Source organism: Lagopus leucura, unplaced genomic scaffold (assembly GCF_019238085.1).
Source record: "Lagopus leucura isolate 7727_CA_CO unplaced genomic scaffold, USGS_WTPT01 Super-Scaffold_810, whole genome shotgun sequence".
Taxonomy (NCBI): domain Eukaryota; kingdom Metazoa; phylum Chordata; class Aves; order Galliformes; family Phasianidae; genus Lagopus; species Lagopus leucura.
In genome coordinates, this window is record NW_024962261.1 from 7,599,235 (window position 1) to 7,614,569 (window position 15,335).

General features: G+C 35.1%; 1 protein-coding gene across 1 annotated transcript in view; it reads right to left on the reverse strand.

Annotated features, from left to right (window-relative positions):
• The window catches only part of MCTP1 (multiple C2 and transmembrane domain containing 1), a 229,103-nt gene that overhangs the window by 95,311 nt on the left and 118,457 nt on the right, over nt 1-15,335 (reverse strand). The window contains exons 9-11 of the mRNA XM_042866191.1: nt 13,952-14,045; nt 2,279-2,381; nt 142-244 (exon numbers count right to left, since the gene is read on the reverse strand). Of these exons, the coding sequence (XP_042722125.1) occupies nt 142-244; nt 2,279-2,381; nt 13,952-14,045 (300 nt within the window). The remainder of the gene's footprint in view (nt 1-141; nt 245-2,278; nt 2,382-13,951; nt 14,046-15,335) is intronic.

The following is a 15,335-nucleotide window of genomic DNA, read 5'->3' on the forward strand; positions in this document are numbered from 1 at the left end:
TATTACAGACCTTGGTTGAGAAATGACAGACACAGAGCTGCACATTCTTTTTCCCCCCCCCCCCTTTTTTTTTTCTCTTTTCCCTTCTCCTTCCTTCAGCAGGAAAAATACATAGTGGCGTGTCAAGTGAATGAAACTTACAGATAGCAGTGGTATCGCAACTTTGCCTAGAAAGTCAGCACTCCGATCGCGGTCCTCATCATAAACTGTCACTTCAAGAACTGAGTGGATGTCTTTAACATTGCTACAGAGGAAAAAGCAGACGTGGAGGAAAGACTTCACCTACACCAGAAGTTACCAAGGACAAAAGTGCAAAAGGGTAGCAAAGCCAGAAAACCTTGTACTTTGTCAGGCCAAGGGCAGAGAGCAAAATTCAAGTGAATTAGGCATCTTTCTGTACAACCCAAGCGCTCTCAAGGAGCTGCAGCAATTGTGTGCTTTGCAGGGCTTTGCCAGAAGTTTTCTGAAAGATATTGCTTTAAATTTTCTACCTGGTGCTAACATTGCATGAGTTGCAAAGGAGCCATCATGTAGCAGTGCCGGGGATTTACCGTGGCAGACAGAAGAACAGGAGCCTTACAGCCACATTCAAACACTGCTATTTTTGCTCTAATTTCTACTGCAAATACTGTGCTATCTGCAGCTTCACAAGTGAAAATCATCATCAGATACATGAGCACATCCTTGTAGAGAGAATGAGCTCTTTAATTTTAAAATCCTTGCTTAATTACAAACATACAGCAGTCATTACAACAAATTACAACAAGCAATGGGAAGCAACGTGTTTTTCAACTAGTTCTCTTCCTTGCCTGCAAGCCTTTAAACCCTCCACGAACACACACAACAAACATCACAGTAAAATGCAGACTCTCAAGTGAAAAAATCACATTCCTTACTGTGAGAAAAGATACCAGAATTGTTTGAGAGAAGTTATCTTCAAAACTAAATGACAAATTTGAGAATAACTGATAAACATATAAGATAGGTAAAAACTTTCTTTTAAGGTAGTTTAGAGTTTTTCTATTTGTTTCCTGACTAGTCTTTTGTTCTATAAATCAGGCAGCTCCTTACATAGAGAACACCGTCAAGCAATGCATGTTGATTACTTACTGGCTCTATAAGTAGATAATTAAAAATAAAATGAAGAATTTAGCATGTTTGAATAATGAGAACTAAGTTAATAAGATAATGAGAAGTACAACTATTGTGAGATTTTTTCTTTGTTCAGAGTTCATTCTGAGAATCAACTGCAAGCAAGGCAAGGAAAGCTCCGGATGCCACGTATGCAAACAACAAACAGAGGAAACAAATACAAAGATTAAAGTCAGGCTGTGCTTTGAGATCAAGGACAAAACACAACACTTTCACTTATGATAAAGTTAGATAAATGCACACAAAGCTAAAGCCTCTATTAGTTTTGCAGGGGATTACTAGAACATTTCAGCAGCAGAGGAACCTGCAGCTGATCTGTGTTTCTGCTCAGTGATGTCACACTGCAGTCAGAGAGAAACTGGGAGAAACATAAGGCAACAGATCAAGAAAAGTAACGGGGAAAAATAACATTCTGTTGGTAGAAAACTTTTTCCTACTTTATTAAAACCTTTTACTGTCTTGAAATTAACAGAGGAAAAAAATAGGTACTGTATTACTTCCCAATAAACTAAACACTTAAGACTACATTTTGCCCAATAGCAGCACTGCACTATTACGATGCTAGAACACATTATGAGAAACACAGTTGGCAAATGGACATAATGAGTTCATATAAACATACAAAGACTATAATTCAGAAAAGTATGAATGCATTTAAAATACCTCCTTTTTCGTAGCTTTCTAGTGTTTACTACAATTACAACATTGTAACAGAGATAACAAAATCCTTTCTTTCTCACACAAATCTTCAGGGTCAAAATCACTGCGGTTCTTCAAATTTCCATTAAAGACTGCAAAGTCCAGATGTTTAGCATTTCACATTGCTGGTTTACTAGACACAGATTTTACTGTTTCTTTTTTTTTTTGGAATTGTTAAAATTGTACATTTTTTATATTTTAAAAGTTTGAAAGTTTATACTTTTTCATGTTTTTAATTCTAAGACAAGTATTCACCTGTTTACTTCAGAGACAGCAGTATGTCATCAGGCAGACTACTTTCACTGGGATCAACAGAAAGTATATTTGATCTTATACTTTCTCTTCAAAAAAAAAGAAAGAGAAAAAAAACCCACAAATGAAACCCAAAATAAAAAGAATCAAACTCTTACAAAACCCAAACACCTACAATGTGAAGATCTTGTTCCATTCTGGGTTGAGGTTCTTGTAGACGGTATGTGTCAGCAGTCTGTCATTGTTCAGTTCAACAACACAAAATGGGTCACTTTTACCTATTAAGAAAGAATTTGGAACAAATTTTATGAATTGAGAAAACTCACTGTGAGCAACTTTAAAATCAAGATTACTTGTCTTTCTAAGCTGCTTTTTAAATCACCCAATAATTAATTCAGGTAAGTCCTATGATGATGTTCAATATAATACAAGTCTAACAGAGTGTTCATCCCTGTAATCTATTAACATTTATCACTAAAACAACATCTTTTTGTGAAGGCAAAGGGCAAGAGGAGGAAAAGGAGAAAGATGAAAAAATTGCCATACTGATTTTGATGATCAAAACCAGCATGTTCCCAAAAGGTACCAAGCACCCTTCTGACACAGATAAGTGAATTTTTATCATGCCAATCCTATGTTGACTGGAATGGTAACATAATTGGATAATTTTGATATTTTGGAAGTTTATTATCCCTTGGATATTATTCCTTGAATAACTTCTTCTGGAAGTTTATTATGATTTGTAATAATATAGCTTCTATGATACTTATCCAAAGATTATTATAATTTGCTGTACAAATCTTTTCCTCAAAATCAAACAGCCTTAAAGACAGTCTCAGATAAAAGCCTAACACCTGAGAAAACAGGCAAGTACAATTAAGCAATAAGACAGTATCAGCTGGAATGGTGGGCTGTAGTCTCAGCACAGAAGAGGCTCAAACATGGTTGAGATTTTTGTATACATTAATGCACAATGAAGTAGCTTCGTGTATGTATACAAGAAGGTCCCTTAGCATGAAAGGCAATACATGAGAAAGTATGAAGATACTGCTTTGAAAATTTAATACACAGGTAATGGAAACAACGTACTTGCCTGGGTATTGAAGTTGTTGGTTTGGCTTTTTTTTTAATATAAAAGGAAAGGAAATACATGTGGGGAATGCCTCCAAAATGTGTGGCATCTTAGAGTCAATTACTTACAGAGACCTGTACTCAACTACCAGTCAAGCAGATAGCAAGAAAAACCACTCTTATTAGAAGTAGGAGGAACATATACAAGCTACATAAGCTTTTTCTTAGATATTCTCAACACCAGGGTTTGTATTTGGAAAGCAAAAGAAAGCAATTTGACATCTGAATCACATGCTTAGCAACAGTTTACCTGTATAAAAAGGGAGTTCTCCAAAGAGAGAAGAAGCAAAAGAAGAGAAAGATTTCAAGGGCATCCCTGAATTTTCCTGGAGTGAAGGGTAAGAATGTATAGATCTGAGGAACAGCTATGATGGAAGAAGCAATCATGAAAACATGAGGAGTCATAGTGTGAAGACAGATGCAGTAAAGAGCCATTCAAGGGAATAAATCATAGTGCAGCATAAAATTTTAAATTATGGCAGCAACAACAATAACTGTAAATGCTGGCGAAGACAGAGGGATGCTCTCTCTCTTAGTTTGATTTCATCCAATAGCTGAAAGGCACAATCTGATGCTCACTGTTTTACTATTACACCAATTAGCAAAATGAAACTATTAGTTTCATTCACAACCAGGTATGCTACTGGCAAATCTGAACACTGTAAAGTGATCATGCTTCTAGCTTGGCTGACTTCTGTGTCTGACATTTGCCCTCAGCACAGAACACAAGTGTATGTATTATTTTCATTTAAGGCCACAAAGCTGAAAAATATATTGCTGCTCCCAGAACCCAAGTAAGATTTTTTCTGTTGAAATTAAGAACTTAATTGCATATTACAGAGTGAGTCACTCTTGTCTCTGGACTTTATTTGGGTGGCAGTGCTGAAAAGTTATTGAGTGTTGGCAGTGGCCTTCCACAGTCAAGTCTAGCTCACTATGCAATTGCATTTCACAGTGTCTTCAATAATTCCGTCATGCTATGTCATGTATCATAAGAAGCTATAAATTGATTAGCTCAATGGGGCTACATTAATGATATTAAGAAGGCATGTAATTTGTTTCATACCTTATACAAATGACAATGAAATCAATATTTAGACAAAACTGTCCAGGGGTCAAATCTTCCAAACTGCAATATTGATTCAGACTACATCAGAGGTTAATGTGCATATTATTAACTTTAATGACAAAGAATAATTGTTTTAAACACATTGTGAGCTACAGTTAGAATAGATGTTTACCATTTCCAGAACACAGAATATCACTGAATCTGTCCGATTAAACTTGAAAAAGGATTAATTCTTTAGTCACTGTAACAACAACACAAAAAACAAAAACAAATAACAAAAACCAAACTCCTGGTAGTTACAGTAACAAGGCAAAACTGACCCCCCCAAAAAAAAAGAAAAAAAAAAAAAAAAAAAGGTGAGCGGGGTGTTTTCATTTACTACCTCAGTCATACAGAATAAAATGCACTGGAGTGTCTAAAAGAACACTCTGGGAAAACAAAAAAACAAAAAAACAAAAAAAACATTTAATTAGATGCATTTATTTTCTGTATCTGTTGATATGCACTTTTTCAATGATTCTCATTAAATTTATGAGTATCAATCCATTTAAGAATGCTAAATATATAAGATAATATAAGATATATAAGGTAAATATAAAGAATGCATAATTAATCACAGAAGTCCTTGATAAACCAAAGACAAACAGTTTTCAGAAAGGAAAGAATCGTTCTCTCATGCTCACCTTTTCAAGTAGCTTACCTATCTTCCCAATTAAGTGGAGAATAGTTTGAGACCAACGCTGACAAAAGGAAGTATTATGAAAAGGTACATGCAAAGGCTCGAATACCATGGTTTGCAAGTAGAACTTTCCCTACTACGAAATCTGTGCTAAGGCATACTGCTTTAAGCATAAGAGAAAACTATGAAGTTCCTCTGCAAGAACTTTCACCACCGCCTATAGGTGCTTATTCTGTATACGAAAAAATGCAAAACTAAGTTGAGTATCAGAAAGAATACTCTTAGTTGACATGTAAAACATACAACATGTGCAAAAATTATTTGGATACCAACACAAATAAGTGAACATGACCAAGAAAGATAAGGCCTAAGAAATGTAGAAGTGCTTGATACAACTCACATCCGTCATCCTTCAAGTTCTCATTATTAGAAATAATAACTACAATCTTACCTCTCACTGATCACTATGGCAACCTGCCACATTGCAAGAGTCTAAAGTAATGGGACCATTCCTATTGAAAGCCTTAAGTAAGCAATAATAATACTTAAAAGGCGATGTCCTTAGATTTGCTTAGTCTCTGGGCTCAGGAAATCCAGGGACTGACAACATATACTCATCACTGGGTTATTGCCAAACCAGTATCTTAAATACAATGCATATTTTAACCAAGCTATGCAACTTTTGAGTAGTTAATGAAGCTGGCAATTGAAAAGAAAAAAAAAAAGTAAAAAAAAGTAAACCCTTTTTATTTCTGTATTAAAGAAAGAAACATGTTCAGAAATGCATGTGATATCTACCTAACAGTCCTAAAAGTACACTACAAAACTTTCAATTAGACTTGAGCTGCCTAAGCTCAACTACATCAGTCTAAATTGTATCATTATCACAAGTATGCCCTCTACTACAAACTGAATCACAACTGTCATATATCACCTTGTATCACCTGTCACATGTCAAGAAATTTTACCCAAACCTATGTGTCTACTGAGGCTGCCATAACTAGCTTCCTAGTCTGTGCCCTTCAGAGGACTTCAGCTTCTGATTTGATGACTTCAGAGGCACCTAAGTGTATTGATCAGGATGATATCCACAAACTGCATCCAAATATAGCCCTAAACACGTGTGCTTAGTGCTGTGCAAGAAATGATAAGACCATCACCTGGCACTCACACATTACAGCATGCTCTCAGCATGACTGAAACTAGTACTTGCGATTCTGAGTAATCCTATGACCTTAGTGGGACTAATCACTATTATGTCTGGCACTGTTTGTAGGAATTCATAAAATGAGTAGGTAGTAAAACCAGTAAAGTACACCTTCCCAGTGACTGAAATCAAACCTGGAGTAAACCTCAATAAGAAGTAAAACAAATGTCATTAATCCACTCTGCTACTGTAATGTCACGTGTTTTTTGAACTCTACTTGTAGACTTCTAAAGGCTCCTAAAATTATGGAAATAAAGTGCTAATTTAAATAATCCTCACAGTCATCTAGAAAAGAAATCAGCCTGTATTTTGATGGACCATTCTCACTCTTTTCTCCTCTTTATTCATTACAGACTCATACTCCCAGAGAATTACACCCAGAAGGTATTGCACTTCATACTGTAAGCTCCTGCTTAAAGAAATTAAAGAACTACTTATCTTTTGAAGCTTCCCACTTTATTTATTATACCACAGATTGCAACCAGTTTGACAGATATCCATTCTGTGCAATGCTGTATTGTATTTAATGTTTCAGCAGTCAGCAAGACCAGAGTGCAAACTGAGATTGTTGCACTTAGATCTACATAAATTATTTTACTTTATTCAATCAGAAGTGAGTCCCTCACATTGAACATTACAATCACAGGAAGCCCTTGGCTTCATTATCAGGAGTGCAGAAGGATGTTAATTGGAACAACTTTTTTTCTCTTTAAGGATATGCAATACACTTTTTTTACTATAAAAAAGACTTAAGTAGTGACAATGTTGAATTGCTTCTCAAAATACTTAGAAAATGAAAACAGCAAAACCCCAAACTATTTTATCTTCTGACTCATTTTCCTCAAGCAGCTACAGCACCACATTATCTAACAGTTCTGTTGTGTTTTGGAAAGTTTGAGAAATGACTGTTTCACAAATTCAAAGACCACTGTTCCTAGATAAGCAGGCTTGTTATGCTCTACTTAATTAGCAAGCACAAAAGATGTTAGGTAACTTGCAAACACTTAAACACTGATGTTGTATGCTTAAAGAAATCTAAGTAGTGCATTCATTTCAGAGATGCACGTTGCTGCAGCCCATCTTCCAGGCTTGAGGTGATGTAAAGTTTCTATACAGGCTCTATATGACATCAACTCCAGCGGGCAACAGGTCCAGCCAAACCAACAAAGTGAGTTTCACCTCCAGTTCAACTCCCAGAGTAACACTTTTTCTCACCACAGATTGAATGATGCCACCAATTCAAATGCTAGTATCTTATAGAAGACAATATATAAATGTGTAAATTACATATAAATGCATAAAAAGAAACTTCAACTGAATGTTAGAGCTCCCACATTGCAACACAAGATTATCTGTATTTATGGTCAACTTAAATATGCGTGTCTCCTTTCAAGAGTCTCTGAGGAACAGAGTTGTCCAACAGAATGTTTTGTTTCCTGGTAGACTATCTTCCCAATAAAAATATTCCCAGCCACTCTTGAAAACAAGAACGTCAACTTGACATTATTGAAGTTCAGTGCTTACTTTCTGGCTCTACTTGTAATCAAATTATTTCCCTTGATCAATAGCTATCAGAGCTAAAATTTGTATTTCTTGTTTATCATGCTTTGTACAACTTAAACTCTGATGTTCTTTGATTACAAAACTCTCCAGAAGAACACGTCAGCTATATATAATGTAAAAAAAGAGAGACTGTTGTAATCAGACATAAGGCAACACCCATATTTTATGCAGTAAAATAATTCCCTGCTTTAGGCAGGAAAAAACACCTATGCATAGTTATTAATATTATGCCATTCTGTTTTCAGTCTTTGAGAAATCAGCTTGTAGTAAACAAAATTCAAAAAAATAATCAAACCATCAGTCATCATGCAATGATTCTTTTTTTCCTAGTCAGAGCTGCCATGGACTCTTAGAAATAACTACCACTGATGTAACTGCTTTCCAGAGTAGATTCAAGCCAAGAAGCATATGGCAGATCTACTTGTCCTCTGAAAAACCTACTGCAATTCATAAAGATTAACTTACAAGGACTGCAGATAGCACGGGGCTAGATCCCCATCAACTCTGTGGAGATGCTTCTACTCCATCTATAAAAAGCACACATTGATTGAAATTCAAAGTCACAGATCATTTCCTAATTTCATTTTTTAACATTTTCTCAAAAGAAAAGAAACCATGTGGCAGATTAAATATAGATTAGAATCTAACATTTATCTGTCATTGATCAGTCTACTAGTTATATAAACTGGTAGAAACCAGCTCCAGCACATGCTAGACTATGAATTGTTTTTAAGCAGGTCGCCAATACACTATCAGTTTTATTCTGACTAAGTATTTGTCTGTCAGTCAAATTACAATATCAAAATGGAACTAGATGCAGAAAGACTAATAGAAATGTTTTGGACAGTGTAAAGATTTAATAATGGATTTCAATTCCAGTTCTATTTCAAAAAGCCAAGCTCATAGGCCATAATTTCACAAAGTTCAACCAACTGTAAGTTGGTTATGAAAGCTGAAATATCGTTTGAATATTTCATTGGTTATTAAGGTTCTTCCCTAATGCGGGCCATGCCTGTCCAAGTGTGTCCCCGCAGTCAAAAAAATGCCTTTATTTTGGGGAAAGAGAAGACAAGACACCCAGTTCATGACTCTGGGGGGCAGTGCCACTCATGCAGACGCTAATGTCACTAATGTTGTTCCAAGATCCCTGCCAGCCAGCTGCCTGCAACAGAGCAGTCAGTCTGACCTTTGGCCAGAAGGAGGAATGGCTCAATAGCATGAGAAGCTGCCTTATCTAATGGATTAAGCACAGGACCCAAGCCAAATGCCAGCTTTGACAAGGACTTGCTCTGTGGGCCTTAGCTGAGTCAGTTAACCTTTCCTAGTTTTCCATCTTTAAAGTGGAAATGATAATTCCTCTTCAGCAATGTTGCTGCAATCATGTTGCGGTGGTCTGATTTCAAAAATGCTGAAGGCATCTTACCAAGCAGTTCAGTGCAGTGCCACAACCACTCTCAACTCGTTTCCACAGAATATTTAAAGAAAAGCAGAAATATGTTAATAATTACAAATATTTTTCCTGGATATTTAACTCTAAAAGGTAGTATTAATAAAAAATGTCTTTTAAATTCTAGTTTTGTCATTAGTAACTTAAAACTGCTTCTTTCAGTAGGGAAAAAAAAAGGTAGTTTCGCAGTACATTATATTGGACTAATGTCTTCAGGTAAATGACACAGCATCAGGTGAGATTTTATCTACCCCAGATTAGTGCCTATCTAATAGATTTAATTATTTTGTGAAGATAATTCAAGTTATATTAAATTCTAAATGCACTAATCGACAGAGCAAATTGCTTTTGGAAACATATTTCCAAAGGGTCTCTGAATTTATTCCTTCTATTTTATATGTACAGGCTTCCATACCTTTTCGAATTTAACATTTGTGTACATCATTCTGACATTTGCTAGCATTTGAGGAACAATTTCCAAGACTATTTTTGCACGCAACATATTAGGACATTTTAGTAGAACAGATTTTAGGAAAATCATTTACATTCTGCATGTTTAGCCATCTTGGTGTCTTCATTCTACTTTCAAATATTTCAATCAAAATTTTAACATGGGATTTACTTAGAAAGAAGGCTGAATATCATTTTCATACAAAGAAAATAAGACTCACTTTCTATGCCTGCTTCTTTTCTTCAAAGGTGGAGAAACCTGAAATGCTTTTGACTGCAAACATAAAAATCACTGAGCTCTTCGATAAAATCTGTCTCAAATATCACGTTCTGAAATCTCAGTACCTCCCAAAAAATGCAGACATCAGACTAATAACAAGGTCAGAAATACAAATAAATTAACTTCTAATGAAGACTGGAGACACAGTAATCAAAGTGTTAAAAATTCATTTCATGCACATCTCATTTGCCTCTTAGCTGATATTTATCACATAATTCTGTGAGAAAGTAGAGGCCTAAGATGCTCCAGATAAATGTCTCAATTAATTGTACAGAGGTAGCCCTCTTTGAGCTGAACCAGAGCTGTGAGCTCTTTATTAAAAGCACTATTCTGTAGCCTGTAACCTTGTTCCTTGACTCCTCTCTAGTTTCCAATTTAAACAAGTCCCCATGCGGCCCGCTCTAAAGGGCTTTGTCTCCCTGTCATTGTTAAGAGAGCCGAGGCATCCTGGAAGTGTGAAATCAGACCTCATGAGCTGAACGGTTCCCCAGGGAACGCTGGACCGCGCAGAAGGTCAAAGTCATGGGCTGGACCATCTGAAAGCGTCTGATCGCCAGTCTGTGACACAGCAAGCAGGGTGGGGGTGGGCAAGGGGCAGGCAAGGGGGCTAGAATGGAACATGTCTTAATTAAAGCTTGAAGACAGCAAAACAAACTGTTTTCCAGGCTGACTGTCACAAGGAGCTCAGATTTTGCTCTGCTAATGAATCTGAGTTGCTAACTATTATTCTTCAAAATAATAGGACTTGTACTGACGTTGATAAAACTTGTAGCACATCTTTTCCCACCATGCTTCCTTCTCATCATTAACAATGTGGAGCTTTTGATTTTATTTCACATAAGGAAAAGAATAAATGTATATAACTCAATAAAGGAGATGCAAAAAACTTTTTAAACAGATTATGTATTAATTTCAAAAGTCAACTGACATGATGAATCCGCTACATATTTTATGGCATTATCAGAATACTTTCTAATTTAAAATTTCTTCATTATAACCATATATGAAATTATGCCAGGCTGTATGTCTTCCGGAGGACCAATAAAAGAGCAAGGGGAGAGGAAAAAGTGCAACTCCTTTTATCCAAGTTTATAGGAAGAAAACAGCCTGGCATCAAATAGCTTCAACACAAAAGCTTCCTTCTCAGGAAGACAAGAAAATGTAAATAAGTATAGTCAATAATTTAATTCCATTTGTTAGATTATAGTTTCAAAACAAAAGCCATATAAGAATATTTACATTTTATACAAATGAACACCTACTGCAACCAGGATTTCCAACAGAACATCTTTTGTTTGGATGGCAGCCCTTGCATTATGTTTTGACATTAGAAAGAATGATCTTGAGGTACAATTTTCCGGATATAACATCCTGATAAACTGAACAGCATTCTTCAAGGCCCTGGTCCTGCCAGAGGCCCTGTGTTTCAACTCTCTCGGAAACCAGGTGCTTCAGGCACCCATCAGGCACCCATCAGGAACCTCTCATCCTTCCACAGTAATCCGTTTCTCAAGAAAGTCTTTACAGGTAGGCTGGGAGAGAGGACGCTCACTTGGTATTTTTCTTGTATATTTTTCAAATCCATTAATGACACTCTTATACAGCACTCCATTTGCAGACTGCTAGTCACCATTTTCTCACCTGTCCACATCTAAACACAGAAATTTCAGTCTGCTGTGGCATCTTTTTCAAGTCGTTTGTGTATTCCTGGGAGCTGAAAACTGAGACCTTAACCGGTATCCTTAATCTCTTTTTCCTCTTTCTTATTTTCCTCTCTCCCCCTCTCATTCTCCCTCTCTTTTTTAAAGATTTGTATTAACCTTAATGATTTGAATTGCACTGTCCAGGGCTGACAAGGAAAAAGAAAACTACCATCAGCTATCAACAGTTTATTAGAGCCATAGCTGAAGTGACTTACTGTAGTAGTGTTCAGCTAAACAAGGCTATGGGCTTTCTCTCTAAAGAAGAATTGAGGGTTTCATTAAAAAGTAATTTGTGCTTTTTAGTCATTCATTCAATAAGAACCTCAATTGTTCTTTATTCACACAGAGTTAATACAGTATTACAATGCTTCTCAATGAATGTATGGTAACAAAAGAAGAAATTCACATTTTTAAAGGAATCTGTGCTTATGCTTAATGATGGGATATTATGAATTTTGAAAATCCTTTCAAATCCAAACTAGCAAATGTTTGTTCACTACTTCATATGACAAGATTTCTGAAAGTGAAACAGGATATGTGCAACAGAAAGGAAACAAAGCAAAACATACAAGTACTATACAGGCGCTTCAGCTTTTCAGACTCAGCAGAAGGCAAAAAATAAACTGTTAAAAAAAAAGATGTATTAGGAAGAGCAAACTATGCCTGAGCTTTTACTCACACAAACCAATCTTCAGTCACATAAGTCATATTTACTAATGACAGCATTTTCTACGCTGACTAGTAATTATTGATCAGTTTCATAAAGGAGAATGGCCAAGCTTTTTTTGTAATTTTTGCAAACATTTTCTGACAGTCAGGAAACGACTACTTAGAATAATTTGTAAATATTCCTCCTCAAAGTTTAATCTGAAATCATCTGTACACATTCACATAAATTAATTTCATTAAAACCATTTGTCCTCCTTTCAAAATATCGAATACTATTATCTGAACTATGCAAGCATTTCTGTTGTGTCTGAATCCACAGCCTTCTTAAAAAGCATATAATGCATAATGCTAGTGAACAAAACACTCAGTACACTGCCAAGATATTGAGTGCTCTTTCCAGTCTTCCTCACTGTCATTCTAAATATAATACCTGGATATTTTTGGTAGCTCTCTACATCTTTAATTGAATAAAATGTATTTCCAAAAAATCTGTTCTACCAGCACAAATGACATGTTGATCTGGAAAAGTCGAAGACTGAACGAGGTCAGGGACTGAATTATCCCATTTGCCCCTGAATAACTTAATCTCTCTCTCTGTTCAGACCACATTGGATTATAAGGTCAAAGCAGAGTTAGGAATCTTTAGAAGCATTTCTCCAACCTCTCTGAAAATAGAATCTGTTATTTTGTGTGCCACAAATTGGAAGATCAGTTTCAGCAATAAAATGTTTATTCTGTTGCCTTATATAAGAAAATCTACTCAATTTGCACAAAACAATTAAAAAGTGATTATCTTGCTATGTATCTCTATCTGTTCATGTAGCAGAACATTTATGTTCGAATTGCACTCAAACCAGATATATTAGGATAGTTTGCTTTTTACTTCCCTTTCTTTAAAAAAGTAAAGATGGCTATTTTCTGACATAGAAAACACTTTGCTTCACCCAACTTATGCAGTATGACTGTGATTCTACTTTCAGGATGCAACTTCGATATTTCCAAGGAAACATGATTGGTATGGCTGAAATAATTTTTTCTTTGTTTTAAACATAAACAGGTTAAATTATCTCCCATCAATCCATAATTTAAAATAATTTAATAATAATCCATAATTTAAAATAAAAAAGAAAAAAATACATAATTTCCCTTCTTAAGCAGACCATCGCTAGTTAAAGGAAACTTAACATTTGTTTGAAATATTTGAAACCAAAGAACAGCCTTGCTAAGTATCTGACAGGGAACAATTACTTTGGCAAAAACTTCAAAGTTGTATTCATATGTACCAATTTCTATTTGCCTTTTCTGTTGCATTTTTCTCTAATTTTGAATATTCTGTATTTTTGTATCCACTATAAAAAGAAATCTGGAATATGTATCTCAAGCAATTTTTTGCAGAACCTTCGTTGGAGAAAAATGCATATTTCAGCCTTCTCAGCAACAACCTATGTTACACTCTGCTAGCATTAGGATGACTTGCTGCCTTGCTTACAAATTTTGTTTTTATGTCTGATGATTTTTTAATGAGGAGAAGGTGAGAAAGAGCAAGCAGACAATAAGAATTGCATAGCCTTCTGTTTCAAATATATTTTTCAATCTGTAAAAAGGCCCAGTATTGATATTTACAGTCACAGAAACTAAAGAAATCCTTGCCTGTAACATCAGCTGCCATCAATGCTTCTGCTCGAATGACTTTTACCTGAAGAAATCCCACATCTTTCATGTTATGAAACATTCTCATTGGACTCTGAAAAAAATAAAATAAAATAAAATTGTATAATTCTAGATTGCAAAATAAAATTAAAGCAATATTGATAGTATCTTCCCTCTTTTAGATGTAAGTCAGAATACTTCTAACAATCTCATACCTTTACATACTACTGTCTGAAGAACATGTAATTGTGCTTCTTTCATATTTTGCCATTTTAACATATCAATCAAAAACACAAATGAAAAATTATGAAATAATTAAACATGCTAATTCTGCTGACTTAAACTCTTAGTAGTGAACTGACTATCAGAATTATACTATGTATCAGGGTGTTAGCAAAATTAATACAAACTATACAAATACTCTTTCCTCTCCCTTGTTACTTCTGTGCAATCTGTGTTCATATTTTCCCTTTGATAGCTCCACTAATATTAACAATGACTTGGGACCAATACTACTTTCACCGTACTTGATCATTATATGTAAGCCTGCATGCAGCATGTATGCACCAAGTAATATGAGCAAATACAAGAGAATATTCTAGCAACTTAATAATCTTTATAACAATCACAGGCAAAGAAGACTGAAAAACATAAACAAGAAAACAGTTCTATTTATATGGCAAAATGCTTTTGCTATAAATCTTTTCTCCTACCATTAATTTCTTCAATATCCATATGTATTAAAATAAAAGGAAGAAAAAATGAAGAGTAGACAAACAATTGGATTTACACACCCTGTATTGTTTTAGAAATCTGCTTGGAAACTGTTTTATTTTTTCAAATGCCTAAGTGTAATAATCTGGGAATATTGCTGCACCTGAGTATGTTATGCCAAAATTTTTAACATCTGACTTTGAGTATGATTTAAAAGTTGTTGAACTTCAAAAGCTGAAACACCAAATGGGATTTTGATTATGCAACCAATTAACAGCAAATTTTACATTATTGTTTACTTTCTTCATAACCCATGAGAGAAAATCCAAAAGGGGAATCTACAATTACATTTTAAAGTACACTTTAAATCATATATTTCATCAAATTTTTAAGTTTCTACAAGTCATGTAGATGAATGGTATCACCTATCCTTATTTCTAAGCATTTTAACATCTAAAACATTGGAAAAGGCCACAGGCATGCTCTGCAATATTTTAATTAGTTATGTGAAGATACAGCAGCATTTGAAGCCTTTTCTACCTGCTGCTGTGGTCTAGATTCCTAGAATATGCAACCATTAGGTAAACACGAGGTCAAAATTCTGAAATACATCATGAAGTCAAAACTGACTGTTAAGGAAAAACAGAATAACATCACTTATCTGAAAATC